The sequence below is a fragment of the Elephas maximus genome, chromosome 11 (genome assembly GCF_024166365.1).
Source record: "Elephas maximus indicus isolate mEleMax1 chromosome 11, mEleMax1 primary haplotype, whole genome shotgun sequence".
Lineage (NCBI taxonomy): Eukaryota > Metazoa > Chordata > Mammalia > Proboscidea > Elephantidae > Elephas > Elephas maximus.
Genome location: NC_064829.1, coordinates 106,620,013 through 106,640,434, shown reverse-complemented (window position 1 = coordinate 106,640,434; position 20,422 = coordinate 106,620,013). Strand labels below are relative to the sequence as shown.

Below are 20,422 nucleotides of genomic sequence, written 5' to 3'. Positions count from 1 at the left end.
GCTGGAGTGTAGCCACAGCTGCAGTGCACTGCACTGCACATTGCATCTCCAGTCAATGCACAGCTCTCCTGTGTATTGGGAAGGGCCTCGATCTCCCGCGCCAAAATAAATAGGACAAATCTCGCTAGCAGACAATTCAGGGTATATATCCTGACCAGTCTAGAGGCAGCCAGCAGTCTGCCTGGAAACAGAGCCCTCATAGAGAAGAGAGCAGCAAGCCAGGACTGAGGGCTTTTCAGAGTTACCTGCTCAAGTCCCCTTAATGTCACAGAAGAATGGAAACCTACCTCAGCCACTCCACGACTGGATAGTATTTTATTCTTTCTTTTCAAAAGTTATGCTGATTTCCATCCTTAGCCATAAAACATCTTTGATTCAATATAAAATACTGAAATTATTTGGCAGGTAAATTGCAAGATGCTCCAAGAAGATGTAACACTACTTCACAATGAAACTGTGGCTTACGGTCACTTACAACCATAACAAACAGGCACAATTTCCCAGGCGCATATAGTGGTCAGTACTCAGCTAATCGAATTGACACAGACTCAACTAGGCAGCACTGTAGTGACCCACTTTCATAATCACCATGGTACACACACACACAAAGCCTATCAAAAAACCACCTCAAAAATACGAATGTTTGTTTACATTCCTAGAAACACACCATCTTACAGGCTTCACATCTCTCAGTCCAGAGACCTTCACACAAGTCCCCACAAGTACAATATCCATTCACAACCACTTACTGTTGCTTTCCAATAGTAGCATACAATCTCTAACAAAAACCTCCTCATGGCCAATGAAACAGACTTACACGATGGCAGACATTATCCACGAATATAAAACACTCCACATAGGGTCCCAGACCCTGAATTGGACCCATAAACTCATTAAGAGCAAGGCACAGACCCATCCATTCAATTGCCAGACACCATTCTAGGCGCTAGTAGGTCTCCCTTCAGGGTCATTCCCATGGACGTTCCACGGGATGCTCTCATTCAGGCCAAAGGCCCCAGAAACCCCCATTTCTATCGCTGCCCGCCCGCTTGGGACTCCAGAATTGGTTATCAGCCTTCATGAGGACCTCTTAACTCTCCTTCAGCCACAACAAAGACAAATGAGCCACCAGTTTCGCCCAAGCAGACTATCATTACTCCCTCAAGCAAATACCACAGCCAACAGCGAGCTTCGGGAAACAGAGCCTTCGATAAGCGGAACTGTGTTGCATGCCGGGAGCATTCTAAATGGCCTGGTTCCCAGCTTCCGCAGAGTTGTCTACTGTGGACTACATTTCCCAGAAGTCTCCGGGGGCACAGGTCTTATTTTTTAGCAGCGGGGTGAGTTCGTGGATAGTCTAGGGCTTCCAGGTTCCGTGGGTTTTACTGGCCCTGGATTGTTGGTGGTGTTAGGTGCAGTTGAGTTGGTTCCAACTTACAGCGACCTTATGCACAACAGAACTAAACACTGCCCGGTTGGACACCATCCTCACAATGGTTGCTGTGCTTCAGCCCACTGTTGTAGCCACTGTGTCAATCCATCTCATCGAGGGTCTTCCTCTTTTCAGCTGACCCTCAACTTTACCAAGCTCTGGACTACATCTCCCATAAACCTCTGGGACCCAACTAACCTCGGTCTCCGGTCTATTTCCGGTGTCCCCACGGTTCTTGGCTCTGCAAGGTGAGTTTCGTCGTGGGTAGATAGCAGCATAGGGCGGGCCTGGGCCGCCTCAGGGGACTTTACTGGAGCTGGATAAGAATCCGCAGTGAGGGCGGGGATGAGGGTGGCCCCCGAGGTGAGGAAGGCTCGTGTCTGGACAGGAAGTGTCATGTCCAGAGCCTCAAGGCTGTGTTTGCGCGAGCAGCTGAGGAGGTTGGTGTGTGACAGACTGCTTGACCGGGCCGGATGTGTCTCCGTGACGGTGGGTGCGGTTGTGAAGATTTGACAGCGTGATGGTGTGCGTGGCCTTACCCGTAAGTGTGGTTTTCTTTGGTTGTGTGTGCTCGTCGCTCTAGGTTCCCTCAAGGTTCTCTTTGGGCTTGTTAAATGACTGCCAGAAAGAAAGAAAGAAAAAAAAAAAAAACCCATTGCCGTCGAGTCGATTCCTACTTATAGCGACCATATATGAGCCAGAAAGAAACCCTGTATTAAACTCTACAATGACGGCTTTGAGCAAGAAGGCACACGCCATGTCTTGGGAGAAGACCATTAGATCTGGAAATGTCATGACAGGCTCCTGCGAAGACGTGCTGGGGAGGTCTCCGGGTTAGGATTCCTAGGAGGGGCGCCTGTGGGAGTTCCTTGGGGGTCAGCTACATGTTTCAGAACCACTGCATCTAGAGCTTTGTCCCTAAGAATTCTGTCAACTCAGATTGCAGCCTCCCTTTTAATTCCACTTGGTTGTATGCGGTTGGAGACAGATGTGGCCCTAGAGAGTGTTTTTGTTTGTTTTCTCTCATTGCTTTAAGTCTGTTTGTGCACCGGGAAATATTGGTGTCTCAAGATTTCTTTCTTCCCTAGGGCTGCCACATAAGAAGGGCCCTGAGGCAGAGGAAACAATTGTTGCATATTTAGAAATTAAAATCCAGGTAATGTGTTTTTTTTTTTTTTTTTGTACAATTACTTTTGCTTTTAGGTCTTGAATTTTTGCTTTCTTCAATCTGACTTGTAGTGCATATCCTGGGCCTTTCTTCCTGGTGAATGACCCACCATACTGGTGCATCCCTCTTCCATCCCTGCCCCCCAGGCCTGTTGCCTGGAGTCTATTCCAACTCATATGCACTCTATAGAACAGAGTAGAACTGCCCTACAGGGTTTCCAAGGCTGTGATATTTATGGAAGCTGACTGCTACATCTTTCTCCCATGGAGCGGCTGGTGGTTTTGAACTGGTGACCTTTGGGTTAGCAGCCCAGCACTTAATTACTTTGCCACCAAGGCTTAATAGCCTACTTCCCAGGGTCCCCCAGTTGTCTTTCTCCTCCTTATTTAACAGCCACATATCCATACGACAGATAGTGGAAATCCTCCTGTACATTCTCTTTTTCAAAGCATTCTGATAGTATAGAAACATACCTCCCGGAGATTAATGTTAGCACTTTATTGGAGACTATGATTACTTAAGGAGATTAATGTTTAGGTGGTATCATGTACAAGTAATTTTTTATCTACTGTACAGTTGTGATTTTTATAGCAAGGCAAGGTAGGAATGGATTGAGTGTCTCAGTTATCTGCCTTGTGTCTTTTAGGGGCAGGAATGTGATTGGGCTTTGAGCATAGGGTTTATACCAGCAAGAGCAGAGGCTTTCAAATAATCTTTAGATAGAAATTTTTAACATCGCTGGGGGGTATAGAATTAGTTTACACAAAGTCCTTGGTTCCTGAGAGATAACTCCAAACCCTTGACATTTCCTGAGAAATTGAAGTGCTTATTTTGTTCTCAGTTTCCTTAATGACTGAAATATATATCTATCCCGTTACTCAATTTTTTTGCATTTGTAAATATCTCTATATTTCTGATTATGTAATTAATGCAGGCTTATTGCAGAAAATTCAGCAATCCTGGAAGCTTATAGAGGAGGAAGTTAAAGTTATACCCTTTAGAGTTCACCATTCCTAATATTTTGGTGTATCTTTATTCAGTTATTTTCCCCTGTGAGCCTTTGTGATTTTGTTTATGTAAGCGATAGGAAGACTCTTCTGCTCTTAGTTTGAAAAAAAAATTCAAACTGGGTAAGAGGTTTATTTTACTCTTTTGAATGTATAGAAAGCAGAAGCGCCGGTGATCCCATTCTTATTTGTAAACCTTCAAATTTAGATTTCTGTCCTGAAAGTCTGACGCCACAGCCTTTTTTCTTAATTTCAACAGAATTAAAAAACCAAAACAAACCAGTTGCCTTTGAGTAGATTCTGACTCATGGCGAACCCATGTGTATAGAATAGAACTGTAGTCCATAGGGTTTTCAAGGCTGTGACCTTTCAGAAGCAGGTTGCCAGGCTTTTCTTCCTTGATGCCTTTGGGTAGGTGTGAACCACCACCTTTTAGTTAGTAGTGGAGCACTTAACTGTTTGTGCCACCCAGGGACTCGTCAACAGACTCCCACCACCCACTGCCGTCGAGTCAATTCCGACTCATAGTGACCCTGTAGGACAGAGTAGAACTGCCCAATAGAGTTTCCAAAGAAAGCCTGGTGGATTCGAACTGCTGACCTCTTGGTTAGCAGCTGTAGCACTTAACCACTATGCCACCAGGTTTTCCCCTCAACAGACTATACCTCCCATATTATGCGTCCTTTACAGACCTGCCTACCTCACTAAGAAATTGATCATGCATGACTTTCTTCATCAGTTAATATGGATCCATATCATCATTACTAGTGAGAGTATGTTGTCAGTTGCCATCGAGTTGATTCTAACTCATGACGAACCTATGTGTGCAGGGTAGAACTGCCACGCAGGGTTTTCAAGGCTATGACCTTTCAGAAGCAGATCGCCAGGCCTGTCTTCTGAGCTGCCTCTGGGTGGGTTCAAACCTCCAACCTTTTGGCTAGTAGTTGACTGAACACTTAACCATTCGTGCCACCCAGGCACTTGAGTGAGGGTATAGTAGGCTATAAATTAGTAAACGTCTTGCCTACTTTTACATAGTTTCTAATTCTTGGTTATCAAAAATTATTTTTGGTTGAATGTCCTTGTGCGTGTATTTTGTGTGCTTCTGTAGCTGTGTCTTAAGGATACATTTCTAGAAGTGGAATTCTGGGTAACATTTTTCCCCAAATGCAAAGGCCTGTGGTAGTAGTACTTGTGAGGAAATGCAGTGACTAAAAGATGCAGTTGCTACCTTTAAGACAAAGAAGACTGAATATGAATAGGAATAAGTGCAAGGCAATAGAGCAATAATGGCCAACAGGACAGTTGAGATGACCTGTCTTAGGAGATCAGAGGAGAGTGATTATAGGTAATATTGTTGGGTCATGACCAACACTGTGGAGGCCAATGGAATTTATTCTGTAAACTTACAGTTTTTATTCTAATGATTTTGATTACAGTGAGACTACCAGGATCAACTGATTGAAAATTATCTGGAGGGTATCATGTCTAAAAAGAGGTTGAAATGCAAAATAAGTCCATCTGTCAAGAAGACATGAAAGGAAGCAGAATCGAGACCTCATCAATAGCACCATGACCATTGCTTGGAGAATTTTAGCCTTTTTTTCTAGGCAGGGCATGGACATACATAGAAACCATAGAGTTGGTATGATGCATGGTCATTGTTGCAAAATTATGCAGAATACCTAAAGAATATTATGTTTACAATAAAACTTTATTAATATACAGATTTATAACTTTCTAAACTTTTTAAAATCTATTAATGTCTGATTGCCACTCTCTCTATATTGATCTTACATATATTTTATAAATGTAATCATACTATAGATACATCCTGTAACCCATTTTTTTCTATTGATAATCTATCTTGAGTATTTTCCCCAACTTAGCATATTTATCCACTGCATGGTGTTCCATTCCTTGGGTATGTAGTTAAGCAGTAGACTTTTTGGATTCAGGCAGTTGCCCGAGTAATTCCTTGGTACACCTTGTCAGCTCCTGTGTCTTGACCAACTTTTTTCACCCTGAGGCTGTAAGGAGGTTCTAGTTTGAATGGTGTGGCGCCTTCTTAACCACAAGATTGGGAATAGAGGGAGGAAGATCTGATGTAGGCAGGACTGAACAGCCAGTCTCAGATCCAGAGCAGTGTCCTCAGAATTGGGCACTGGCCAGAAACCCTCCTACTGAAGTGCCTTGGGGTTTGTGGAGAGAGTTTAGATTCCGTAAATGGCATGTAGGGGTAAGAGGTTAGAAACAGGAACATAGATAAGCTTAAGTCAGGGTGGGATCACGTAAGCACACCTGGTCTAAGCTTCTTGTTCCTCCCCAGCTCTGACTTCTCTGGACGCTGTGCTTCACCAGTAGAGGAACCCCATGGAGGATTAATTTGTTCTTGAAATCCTAGGACCATGACTGACGTAAGTTGGCATTTCTCTCTCCTTGAAAGATCATGATTTTTAAGTCATGCTCTATTTCTATTGATAACCTCGAAGCTTTCTACCTAACAGACTCCCATCACTTAAGCTGCTGCTCAGTTCCTCCCACTCCAGTGAAAAAGGGTGCCAAATAGCCCAACATCCACCCCTCCCACCGCGTGCCCCTCTCTTTTCCAACCAGAGTCAGCATATTGATTGAACACATTAGTCAGCATCTTCTGTATGTTCAGTCTTCTATCAAGAGTAGTGGTAGAGCGGTGGAGGAATGGAGCCCCTTCAGAGGAACACTTGAGCTCCTCAGTGAAATATAGTTAATGATTAGCACGCTTTTACTTCTAAACAGAGAAACCAGTATGGTCAGTTCTCGTTATTCACAGTAGTTATGTTCTGTGAAGTCCCATGAACACTGCATTAGCTAATACCAGATCAGCTTTGTTCAGCCTCAGCTAGGAATTTTTCACCACTTTGCACATGCATGGGCCTGTGAACTCCCACAAGTACTTTTAGTAAATAGGCAGATTTCGGAATACAGAATTTGCAAATGATGAGGATTGACTGTAGTAGATTGAATTCATCTATCAGAGTACAAATAGGGTTCAACATAAGAGAAAGAAGAAATAGAATGGAAGACTGCAGGCAATTTAAACACAACAAACGTTTTCCTTTTTCAGGGTAGGATGCTGATTAGCAGGCAGCTAGCAGACAGGCCAGTCGATGGGTGGTACAAACAGTTAATTTGCTCAGCTCCTGACTAAAAGGTTGGAAGTTCAAGTCCACCCAGAGGTACTTCAGAAGAAAGTCCCAGTGATCTACCTGTGAAAAATCAGCCATTGAAAGGCCTGTATAGCGCAGTTCTATTCTGACACACACGAGTTCGCCAGGAGTCGGAACGGACTCCTCGGCAACTGGTTTTTATTTTTGTGTTTTAGCAAGCAGGCCGGCTGGTAAGGGTACTCTGCCCTTAGACAGCTGGGTGGTCATCCGAGAAAACAGTTTGTTTATGGATTTTCTGGAAGACCTTGGGTGTTTAATTGTAACATATCCGTGGCAGGCTGTCTCTGGTATTGCTCTTTGTTGTCACTTCTATTTTGATTCATCCAGGTCCTCACCATTTCCCTTTGTTAGAATTTCACACTCCCACAAGTCTGTGATGTGATGAGTTAGTAAGGATGGTCTCATTGGACCATACAAGAAAACTTGGAACTTCTCCACAGCCCTGAGTTTTCCAAAGAAATAAGATGGAATTTGATCTTGCTTGGTCTGAGCCTTGGTTTATGTGAGATATTATGCTTTGCAAGGTTTTAGGATTAGAGAGGGGAGTGAGTGGTTCTTTCCAGGGATTCCCTAATTGATGAAGAGCGGTATCAAAGTCCATTTTGTCATGGACACCAGTCTTGGATGACATCTGTGTCATGTGCAACAACCTGATCAGTATCCTCTCACCCAGGGATAAGAAAGGCGTTAAGTGAGGGTTAGTCAATGGTAATAAGTAAGGAGATGATCTAGATGCATACGTACTAGATGATAATAGATTCCCAGATTTAAGAAAATCTTTAGAAGTTTTATTCAGCCTAAATGTATAAATAAATATATCCATAATAAAAGAAACATTTTATTTACTCATGATTATAAGAAAAAATGCTTATGATGTCATCTAACAAAATGACGAACTTGAGGCTTGAGGATATTCCTTTATTTAATGGAAATTATTTTCTTATGATATTTTATAAGCACCTTTGGAAAAAAGGTTTTCATTTTTTTAAAAGGGAAAAGAGCACACATATACACATACGGACACTTATATATCTAAAACTGAACATCTATGTATATGTATATATATATACACACACACACACATATATATACGTGTGTGTATATATGTGTATAGTAGAAGAAACTTCCCTGTTACAGTAGAAGAAACTTCCTGGATACTGTAAGATAATAGATATCCAAACCTGTCTGGAATAGAATATATTTACACATATACACATAAAGCCAAAACCAAACCCGTTGCTGTCGAGTTGATTCCGACTCATAGCACCTCTATAGGACAGAGTAGAACTGCCCCGTAGGGATTCCAAGGAGCACCTGGTGAATTTGAACTGCTGACTTTTTTGGTTAGCAGACGTAGCTCTTAACCACTATGCCACCAAGGTTTCCCACATACACATACACACACGTATATATACAACTGAACATGTGTGTGCGTGTGTGTGTGCCCATATATATGTATGTGTATATATATAGACTTTTGCTTTTAAGGAAAATAAAACATGAAAACTTTCACACATACACACATAAAAAACCGAACCTGTTGCCATCGAGTCAATTCTGTCTCATAGTGACCCTACAGGACACAGTAGAACTGCTCCATAGAATTTCCAAGGAGCACCTGGTGGATTCGAACTGCTGACCTTTTGGTTAGCAGCCATAGCACTTAACTACTATGCCACTAGGGCTTCCATATATACACATACACACATACTCTTTTATTTAATAGAGAAACAGATTATTTTATCTATTACCAAATAGGTTTGGATATCTATTATCTTATAGTATCCAGGAAGTTTCTTTTACTGTAACAGGATTCTTCTGGAATATGTAGACACTCTGCTTTAGTCACACTAATTTCCTGACTTTTCCCTAGTACCACAGGCTTTCGGCCTACTTGATTGTTGCAGTTTCCCTTCTTTCAATATTATCCTTCATAACTTTCTTTCCTCTTGGAAATATTTAATTTCACAAGTAATACGTGGGTTTTTGGTTTCAGGGATTGGTGACGTTCAGGGACGTGGCCATTGCCTTCTCTCAGGAGGAGTGGGAATGCCTGGACCCTGCTCAGAGGGACTTGTACGTGGATGTGATGCTGGAGAATTACAGCAACTTGGTCTCCCTGGGTAAGGTCATCTGCCTGAAAGAACGTCGAATCTGCTCCCTGAAACGTTCAAATCCCTGAATTCTTTGTTGGGAATTTCAGGGCTGTCTTTGAAGAAACTAGCTAAATTTCTTCTCCGTGTTCCCTAAGGAATGCTTTGGCATTTGTTGGGTTAGATCAGAGGATCTTCCCCATTCCTCAGTGACCTTCACACCTTTCTCTGGCCTTTCCTTTTTCTGTAACACCAAGGGGCTGGGTTTCTATAGATGCGGTATATCCTTGCAACTTAAAATTTGGTTCTTTCGGTTGAGGAGCCATAAGAAGGCCACAGCAGAGCACTTAACTACTATGCCACCAGGGTTTCCAACATTGTGCTTACTATCATTAAAAATAATCAAAAGTCAAAGAAATTGAAACATTAACATTTATTCTGAGCAGTTATTTTGTACGCATATAGGGAGACCATTCTGGTTCCAGAAAAATGCAAACAGCTTGAAGTCTGCTAGTTGCAATGAGGCTCATAAAGAGAAAAGGAGAGAGAAGACTAGAAGATCAACCACTGGTCAATCTCAATATAACTGATTGAACCCTGGCCTCCCCTGTTGCTGAGATCAAATGATATCAGGTCACAAGGTGGTCTCAGGCCTTCCACCCACCTTCAGCCATGCCTTCTGAAATTCAAACTTAGTAAACCTGGCTTCTGCACAGGAAAGAAAAAATTAGCAATGTTGGGTGAAAGAAAAGCACTGACAGGATCAGTTTTAGTAGGAACTTCTTCACAGTGTATATATGGTTTGTGGGTAAGAAAATCTTAAAATAAACCAAAACCAAACCCGTTGTCGTCGAGTCAGTTCTGAATCATAGCGACCCTATGGGACAGAGTAGAACTGTCTATGTGATGTCCAAGGAGTAGCTAGCTGGTGGATTCGAACTGCCAACTTTTTGGTTAGCAGCCAAGCTCTTAACCACTGCACCACCGGGGCTTCAATCTCTTTGACACTATGTACCAGGCTCTATTCTAAGCACTACAAATACATTAATTTATTTAGCCTTCACAACATCCCCTTGAGGTAGGTACTGTTTTTATATTCCCTTTTTACAGATGAGAATACTGAGGCACATACAGTTAAAATGACTTTCTTACATTGTATAGCTGGTGGGAGGCAGTGGCAGGGATTGAACCTAGGAAGTCTGGCTCCAGAGCCTGTTCTCAGCCAGATGAATTTCAGTTTGCTCTATGTTTATTTGCTTTCAAGAGATGGAGCCTGAATACACTTAAAACAGGATCATTTTCCAACCTATGTGAGCTCATGTTCTTCCTTCCCATTATCCTTCTCTGAAGTCTTTACCAATGTGATTTTTACCTTTAGTTTATTATAAATTTAACCAACAACCACCAAGTTGACTTGCTGTCAAGTTGACTCTGACTCATGGCGACCCCATGTGCATCAGAATAGAACTATTGTCCATAGGGTTTTCAGTGGCCGATTTTGCAGAATTAGATCACCAGGCCTTTCTCCCAGGGCACCTCTGGGTGGACTTGAATCTCCAACCTTTCAGCTGGCAGCTAAGCACATTAATCAAAGCTGAATCAAAATGGTTTGAGCTTATAATAATAGTAATAATAATAAAAAGTTGACTCCTACTCACGGCAACCCCGTGTGTGCAGAGTAGGACTGCTCCATAGTTTTCAAGGCTGTGACATTCCAGAAGCAGATCGATCACCAGGCCTGTCTCTGTAGGAGCCTCTGGGTGGGTTTAAACTGCCAACCTTTTGGCTAGCAGTTGAGCACTTAACCATTTGTGCCACCCAGGGACTCAATACAGAGATAACACAGTCCACATATGTGCCTAGGGTATATCTCCAAAAAGAAACGATAATAGAATTCTCCTTATATATTCATGTAAATTCCAAAAGTTGTTTAAAAAGCCACCGAAAATCTAATAGCAATCCTTTGGTTCTTATCTTGTAGTAAACAAGGACATTAATTTAGCTGGGAGTTAAATGCTTTTCCTTCAGCAAGCATTTGAAGATTTTCTTAAAGAGCCACAACATTTTACACATTAAACCCAAAACCAAGTCAATTCCAACTCATAGCATTGCCATCAAGTCAATTCCAACTCATAGCGACCCTATAGGACTGAGTAGAGCTGCCCCATAGGGTTTCCAAGGAGCACCCGGTGGATTTGAACTGCTGACCTTTTGGTTAACAGTTGTAGCTCTTAACTACTATGCCACCAGGGTTTATTTAATGCATTAGGAACATAATTTTTCTGTCTCCTTGAAAATTGTTAGATTCTATTTTTTTAAACTTACAGACTTAGTGTCTACAAGCCTGTCAGCACAGGAGCTCCCATAGATTTTCTTAACTTTTTTTATTGTGATTTAGGCAAAAGTTTACAGAGCAAATTAGTTGCTTGTTAAACAGTTAATACACAGATTGTTTTGTGACATTGGTTGCCAACCCCATGATATGTCAATATTCACCCCTTCTCCACCCTGGGTTCCCTGTTTCCATTCATCCAGTTTTCCTCTCCCTTCCTGCCTTCTCGTCTTTGCTTCTGGGCTGGTGTGCCCATTAGTCTCATACACATGGCTGAACTATGAAGCACGTCCCTGATGTGTGTTATTGTTAGCCCTATAGACCTGTCTAATCTTTGGCTGAAGGGTGAACCTCAGGAGTGACTTCAGTACTGAGTTAAAAGGGTGTCCGGGGACCATACTCTCAGGGTTTCTCCAGTATCTGTCAGACCAGCAAGCCATTTTTTTTTGGTAAATTTGAATTTTGTTCTAAATTTTTCTTTCACTCAGTGGAAGACCCTGTGTTGTGATCCCTGCCAGAGCAGTTGGTGGTGGTAACCAACAATCAGCTAGTTGCTCTGGGCTCAGTCTGGTGGAGGTTGTGGTAGTTGTGGTCCATTCGTCCTTCCCTTAGATTTTTTTTATCTCAAATTTACTAATTTTCTTCATTCTCTAACTCTGTGTGGTTGTAAAAACTTGTTAAAAATCAAAGTCTGCCAAAGTGGCCGTTGTAAATCGAAATTTTTCTTAATGAAAGGCTGACACTTTACCCGATAAACCTAGAAAAAAAAAAAAATAGAGATTAGGGTAATGATGAATATACATGTAAGAAGCTGGATTTCCTAAAGTGGAAGTTGTTAATTGTTTCATGCTTGCAGACTTTTTTTTTAAAGTAAAGCATTACAGAAGGGATTATTTCTATGTTGAGAAGTAATACTTAATACTGATGTAAAGTATGCTGAAAAACATTTTGGCAACTATGCCATTATGACCAGTCTAGTAATCACTAGTTTGTGGTCTTGCTGTGAAGTGGAGCATGGCTCAAACCATGAGTTAGCTGTAGAATTGATTACAAACATAGACACACAAACCCATAGACAGTCAGTGACTTAGAACAAGTGTGAACTGTAGAGAGTAACACGGAGTGATTTCCTGATGAAATCAGGAGTGTCGGCCTCCGTGACCTTGTGTGCATGTAAGCCAGTTAGGAGGTGGAGATCATTCCTTTTTCGGTAATCACATATAGATTACCAAAGACAATATACCAGGGTTCAAAGTTCATACAACAAACTGGAATTAAATCAAAATCTTACAGGAGACTTTTGGCCTGAGGTAAAGAAAACAAGCCACATGTTGCAGAAAACTTAGAAAACTAGGTTAAACAAAACAAAATCATCAAAAGTTCATTATAGCAAGTACATTTGATTGCCATTAAGTGACATGCCCAGAGGGGACATTGGATGACCACACATGGGCACATAAGGGTTTGATTGATGAAAGCTCATATTTTGGTCTGAGGGACCATCAACACAGGAAGGCAAGGGACTTGTTAAGGTGATCTTGGTGGAATCCTCAAGAAATTGTCGGATCAGAACATTAAGATCATAAGAGCTGAAAAATCAAAGCTGAGTTTATCGTTTGGCAGGAAAGGGAGAGCCTTCATGCTCAGAAGTTAGATCAGTAAGTCTCATCATCTCATTCGCTTCTAATGGGTATTATTTTTGATTTGTTTTTTATTTCTACTATTGAGATTTTATTTCTGGTAAAGGAAATAAAATGCATGGTTGTATTGTTTTCTTTCAGATTTGGAGTCAACCTATGAGACCAAAAATACATTTTCAGAAAAGGATATTTTTGAAATAAATTTTTCCCAGTGGGAGATAAAGGAAAAAAGTAAAACTCTTGCCCTTGAGGCCTCCATTCTTAGAAATGATTGGAAGTGCAGAAGCAAATTCAAGAGAATCCCGGGACACCAAGAGGGATATTTCAGTCAAATGATAATCAGCTATGAAAACATGCTCACTTACAAAAAAACTAAATCATTTACTCCACATCAGAGAATTCGTCATAGAGAGAAACCCTATGTATGTAAGGAATGTGGGAAGGCCTTTCATCATGGTTCAAAACTCATTCAACATGAGAGAACTCATTCTGCTGAAAAACACTTTGACTGTAAAGAATGTGGGAAGACCTTTTTTAGTGCCTATCAACTTACTGTGCATCAGAGATGGCATACTGGTGAGAAACCCTATGAATGTAAGGAATGTGGGAAGACCTTTAGTTGGGGATCAAGCCTTGTTAAACATGAGAGACTTCATACTGGTGAGAAGCCCTATCAATGTAAAGAATGTGGGAAGGCCTTTAGTCGTGGCTATCAACTTACTCAACATCAGAAAATTCATATTGGTGTGAAATCTTATGAATGTAAAAAATGTGGGAAGGCCTTTTTTTGGGGCTCCAGCCTTGTTAAACATGAGATAATTCATACTGGTGAGAAACCTCATGAATGTAAAGAATGTGGGAAGGCCTTCAGTCGTGGCTATCAACTCACTCAGCATCGTAAAATTCATACTGGTGAGAAACCTTATGAATGTAAAATATGTGGAAAGGCTTTTTGTTGGGGCTATCAACTGACTCGACACCAGATATTTCATACTGTTGAGAAACCCTATGAATGTAAGGAATGTGGGAAGGCCTTTAATTGTGGCTCAAGTCTAGTTCAACATGAAAGAATACATACTGGTGAGAAACCCTATGAATGTAAAGAATGTGGGAAGGCCTTTAGTCGTGGCTATTATCTTACTCAACATCAGAAAATTCATACTGGTGAGAAGCCTTATGAATGTAAAGAATGTGGGAAAGCCTTCAGTTGGGGTTCAAGCCTTGTTAAACACGAGAGAATCCATGCTGGTGAGAAATCCTATGAATGTAAAGAATGCGGGAAGGCATTTTGTAGTGGGTACCAACTTACTCGACATCAGATATTTCATACTGGTGAGAAACCCTATGAATGTAAGGAATGTGGGAAGTCCTTTAATTGTGGCTCAAGCCTTGTTCAACATGAGAGAATCCATACTGGTGAGAAACCTTATCAATGTAAAGAATGTGGAAAAGCCTTTAGTCGAGGCTATCACCTTACTCAACATCAGAAAATTCATACTGGTGAGAAACCTTTTAAATGTAAGGAATGTGGGAAGACCTTTAGTTGGCGTTGGGGCCTAGTTAAGCATGAGAGAGTGCATACTGGTGAGAAACCTTATGAATGTAAAGAATGTGGGAAGGCCTTTGGTAGTGGCTATCAACTTAGTATTCATCAGAGATTTCATACTGGTGAGAAACCTTATCAATGTAAGGAATGTGGAAAGACCTATATTCGTGCCTCAAGCCTTGCTCAACATGAGAGAATTCATAGTAGTGATAAACCCTATGAATACAAAGAATGTGGGGAGGCCTTTACATGGATACCTTACTCAAATAAGAAAATTCATATTGGTGAAACTTTATGAATTTAAGAGATGCAAAATATTTTTTTGTGTGTATGGACAACTTACTGAACATGAGACAAAAATCTTACTCTGGAGAAACCCTATGAATGTAAAGAGTGATTAGAAGCCTTTCCTGAGTATGGACAACTTACTTGATAACAGCAAATTATACTAGTGAAAAACGTTTTGAATACAAAGGATATGAAAAGGCCTTTGGACATCTGTATAATCCTAATGAATTTAAATTTATACCTGTTTGAAGCCCTTAAACGTAAGAAATGTGGGGAAATCTTTATCCATGGCCCAAAGCTTATTCAATGTCAGAGAATTTATCCTTGTGAGAAACACTTTAAGGAATGAGAGAAGGACCTAAACTGAATTCAGTTCTGACTGCACACCAGAGAACTCATACTGCTGTGAAATCCTCTGACTGTAATGAACAAGCCTGTAGACATGGTAGATATCTTAGAGTACACCAGAGAATTCATCCTAATTAGAGACCCTTTGAATTAGAATTGTAGGAAGGTCTTTAGACCAGTGCTACTAAGTGTTGCCCACAGACTGGTACCAGTCCACAAAGTATTATATGTCCATCATGAGGTAAATACAAAAACTGAGAGTAAGTATTTGGACATTTTAAATTTCATGTTGCCACAACATGGCTATTGTATTTTACAAAAGTATCAGTTCATAAATGATTGGAAATTAAAAATGAAAATTGATCCTTCATGAGAAATAGTTTGAGAGACAACATTCACCTTTTTAAAACATGAGAGAAATCACAACACACTTTAATCAGTATAGGAAAGCCTTCACCGATCTGAGTAGCAGAATATATTACAGGAAGAAACGGTGAATGCAGCAATCACTCTCCTCATGCTCGTACCATAAGAGAATTGATGACAGATGTGTTCATGTAGCGAATGCATAGACGCCTTCCAAAACCATTTAATCTTTGTTAAGTTTCAGCAAACTCATCTAGAGAATAACTCTGTTAAGGTAACAAATGTAGGGAAATCTTTATTTGTGGCACAAACTATAGTTTACAGTCTCAAAGTGCCATCTGTAGGATATTGAGGAAAATGCGTATTTCCTCTGGCCATCATGCTTAAAATGCTGTGGTAAAAACCCATTGCCCTTGAGTTGGTTCTGACTCATAATGATGCTTTAAAACCAAAACACCAAACCCGTTGCCATCAAGTGTATTCCAACTGTTAGTGACCCTATAGGACAGAGTACACCTGCCCCATAGGTTTCCAAGGCTGTAATCTTTATGGAAGCAGACTGCACATCCTTCTGCCATGGAGCGGCTGGTGGGTTTGAACTGCCTACCTTTCAGTTAACAGCCAAGCTCTTAACCACTGCGCCACTGTGCTGTTGTAGAGATTGAATGGTTTAGTATGTGTCACATCCTTGGAAGAGTATCTGGTATGTAACCTACACTCAATATGTATTAGCTATTTTCCTAATTATTATCATTAACATTACTACTAGTGAATTCTTAGGGGAGAAAGGCCCCTTTGGTACAATGACTTTAGAAAAGGTAACTACTGACCCATTTGAATTTCAGATAGTTTTGGGTAAAATCTACTAAAACATAAGGAACCAGAGAGGATTTTCATTCAGAGCTCATTTCTTAAGCTGTATCAGAAATTACTGATTGTTAACATTTGACCGCATTTGCTGTTTCTCTAAATGTATATGTATGTATGCTCATGTACCATTTGATTTAAGATGTAGAAATCATGATACTTCATCCTTGAACACATCAGCATGTATATTCTAAGAATAAGAACAGCCTTATTCTGAATTCGAATACCATGGTTACACAAGAAAAATTAACAGTAATTCGTCAGTATCTGTTTGTATTTACTTCGTATTTTCCAGTTCTCCCAAGAATCTATCGTATTGGTTTTATTTATAACCAGCATCCTCTCTAGATTCATCCATTGCATCTGGTTGTCATTCCTCTAGATTTTAGTCTTGAACAAACTGTTTGAAGAGTTCAAGAAAGCTTTTCTGTAGAATGCCACACATTCTAGGTTTGTTTCTTTTCCTTGTGGTGAAATTTAATTTGTGCCTCTATTATTTGTATTTTTCATAAAATGAAGTTAGAGCTAGAGGTTTAGATATTTTTGGGCCAGAACACTTCATAGGTGGTGATGTGTACTCACATTGTAACACATCAGAAGCACATAATGTCTGTTTTTCCTATCACTGATGCTGTTTGATCACTTGATATCTTAAAGATGGTGACTACTAGAGCTCCCCACATAAAGTTTTATGTACATATATATATACACATACACATATATAATATATATATTTGTATATTGTGTATAGATATACAATTAATACAATGGGTAAACTTTTGGAAATTTATAATCATATATATATAAATTCTGAATTAAAAAGAAATTGAAACATAGATTTTGAGAAAAGATTGCTAATGAAATGATTGTGTATCAGAACTTGTAGGATATAGCTGATGCTTTACTCAGTGGAAGAATAATACCTTTAATGCACCTTGGAGGAAACCAAGATGGAGGGCCAGAACTATGTCTTGTTCACCACCCTTCCCCCACACCTACATAGTGCCTCTAGCATTGAACTCAGGAAGCCACAGAAATAACAAATCCTAAGCCAATATATAGGAGCAATTGATAACGACTAAAATTAGAGATTAATAATTAGGAATGAAAACAGCAGTCTCCTGCCAGTATTTTTCTGTGGAAAGCCCATTAACTTCAACTAGATTTTCGTAGATATGAACAAGGACAAAGAAAGAAAGACAACATTATAGAATCATGAGTAAGAAAGCAGATGTAATTACAGATATGGAGGAGATTTTTCAGATTTAAGGTAATATAATGTTTAAACCTGATTGAAACAGTAAAGGAAAAGGTTGAAAATTTGGTCCAAGGTCTCCCTTTTAGAAACAACATTTGGAAACTGTTAACTCCTTAGGTAGAAATTTCAATGTGAAAATCACTAAAGATTTTGTTAGTTCATATTACATGGATAACACAATAACAAAACTGGATGGAGATAGATTTTAAAAAGCAAAAGCTAGATGAAGGCATTGGTGAAAAACAAGGCTCCAGGAATTGATGGAATACCGATTGAGATGTTTCAACAAATGGACACAGAGCTGGAAGTGCTTATTCATCTATGCCAAGAAATCTGGAAGACGGCTACCTGGCCAACCAACTGGAAGAGATCCATATTTATGCTTATTCCCAAGAAAGGTGATCCAACTGAATGTGGAAATTATTGAACAATATCATTTGTAACACATGCAAGTAATATTTTGCTGACGATCATGCAAAAGCAGCTGCAGCAGTATATTGACAGGGAACTGCCAGAAATTCAAGCTGGATTCAGAAGACGATGTGGAACCAGGAATATCATTGCTGATGTCAGATGGATCCTGACTGAAAGCAGAGAATACCAGAAAGATGTTTACCTGTATTTTATTGGCTATGCAAAGGCATTTGACTGTGTGGACATTATCAAACTATGGATAACATTGCAAAGAATGAGAATTCCAGAACACTTAATTGTGCTCATGAGGAACCTGTACATAGATCAAGAGCAGTTGTTGGAACAGAACAAGGGGATACTGCATGGTTTAAAGTCAGGAAAGGTGTTTGTCAGGGTTGTATCCTTTTACCATACTTACTCAATCTGTATGCTGAGCAAATAAAGAAGCTGGACTATATGAAGAAGAACAAGGCATCAGGATTTGAGGAAAACTCATTAACAATCTCTGTTATGCAGATGACACAACCTTGCTTGCTGAAAGTGAAGAGGACTTCAAGCACTTACTGATGAAGATCAAAGACCACAGGCTTCAGTATGGATTATACCTCAACATAAAACAAAAATCCTCACAACTGGACAAATAAGCAACATCATGATAAACAGAGAAAAGACTGAAGTTGTCAAGGATTTCATTATACTTGGATCCACTATCAACACCCGTGGAAACAGCAGTTAAGAAATGAAAAGATGCATTGGGCAAATCTACTGCCAAAGACCTCTTTCAGGTGTTGAAAAGCAAGATGTCACCTTGAAGACTAAGGTGTGCCTGACCCAAGCCATGGTTGTTTTCAGTCACTTTATGTGCATGCAAAAGCTGGACAATGAATAAGGAAGACCGAAGAAGGATTGACACCTTTGAATTGTGTTGTTGGAGAAGAATACTGAATATACCATGGACTGCCAAAAGAACGAACAAATCTGTCTTGGAAGAAGTACAACCAGAATGCTCCTTAGAAGCAAGAATGGTGATACTGTGTCTTACAATCTTTGGACATGTTACCGGGAGGGACCAGTCCCTGGAGAAGGACATCATGCTTGGTAAAGTAGAGGGTCGGCAAAAAGAGAAAAACTCTCAATGAGATGGATTGATATATTGGCTGCAACAATGGGCTCAAGCATGACAAGGATTGTGAGGATGACGTAGGTTCAGGCAGTGTTTCATTCTTTTGTACCTAGGGTCACTATGAGTTGGAACTGACTCAACAGCACCTAACAACAACAACAAATGCAAAAATTCTAATTAAAATATCAGCAAACAGAATCCAAATGTCTACCATAGGAATTGTGCAATAGGAAATAATTTGTATGGAATATCCAGACTCAAACTTTTCTAAATACATTTTCTAAATATAAATACAGGGTAACTGACAGGGAAAAATAATGGAACCAGCACAAATAATCTAAATTAGTTCTTACACTTTTCATCGATTTCATGGCTTTTGAAATAGGAATCCAAATAGATAATGATTTCATTCTAAAAACCTTTTTATAGTTTAATATTTGGAGATCAGAATGCATCTTAAAATTGATGGCTTTTCATAATCATTTTTCAGTCAGGTGGCTGTAATGACTTAGTGCTAGCATCAAAGCATATTAGTTAGGATGAACTAGAGTATGTGTATGTGTTTATATACTCACACAGTTGGAATTCAACCCTTTAAAATTTATTTCTTTCCAAAAACAAGAATGCCAGTTCCATCAAAACTTTTGCATTGACAGCCAAATCCTGTAGTGTCATACTAGTTGTCCATTGTAACCCGTACCTCACCTTGGTGTCCATTTTGTACAGATAGGGCATCCATGGTATCACCGGTCAGTCATTCACCATCCAGTAGTTGACAGCATTGTTCTAAGTGATTTCAGATTTTAAATCAAATGTAACACAAAGCAGAACATTTTGAGTGATTTAACAGAATAAATCATTGCTAATAGATTAATGTGTTATTCCTCCCGAATACCGTATTTGCACGTTAACCAGGGTCGTGGAAACAGTGCCTTATCCCAGCATTTCTGAAATTAAGTGCCAAGGATCACCTTGTTCATTAGTACTGGAAAAGCAACGGGGGATTCTCTAATTAAAGAAGCTTATGACGTTAACATCTACTGAACCTCTTCATTAACAACCAAAAGCACTTTACTAGCTCATCAAAAGACTAGAGAGTAACAAGAAAATTGTGTAACTTGTTTAGATTGGTGTATCTCAAACTTCACCATGGAAATCCTCATTCTCATTACCTGTTGCTGTCTTAGGGATGTGAACCCACATTGCGAAATGCTGTCTCAACCAAAAGAGTGACTCTAAAGTTGGAAATTTTAGTCACCAGGTGTGGTTAGCCATGACAAAATAACCGACAGCATCAGGCCCTCAGTGTTTCCTCTTAGTTGTAAGTAAAT

At 40.0% G+C, this 20,422-nt stretch overlaps 1 protein-coding gene across 1 annotated transcript; it reads left to right on the top strand.

The window, feature by feature from the left end:
* Nucleotides 1-1,690: 1,690 nt before the first annotated feature.
* On the top strand, nucleotides 1,691-19,961 carry ZNF283 (zinc finger protein 283). Its single transcript, XM_049900110.1, has 5 exons — nucleotides 1,691-1,973; nucleotides 2,521-2,588; nucleotides 5,937-6,024; nucleotides 8,813-8,939; nucleotides 13,023-19,961. Exons 3-5 carry the CDS (start codon nucleotides 6,016-6,018, stop codon nucleotides 14,723-14,725), a joined length of 1,839 nt encoding a protein of 612 aa, XP_049756067.1. The 5' UTR covers nucleotides 1,691-1,973; nucleotides 2,521-2,588; nucleotides 5,937-6,015; the 3' UTR covers nucleotides 14,726-19,961.
* Nucleotides 19,962-20,422: the final 461 nt, after the last annotated feature.

Bases quoted from the DNA above. Each gene is read 5' to 3' on its own strand.
- ZNF283 (XM_049900110.1), top strand. The intron at 8,940-13,022 runs GTAAGGTCATCT...GTTTTCTTTCAG, and splicing joins CAGCAACTTGGTCTCCCTGG to ATTTGGAGTCAACCTATGAG.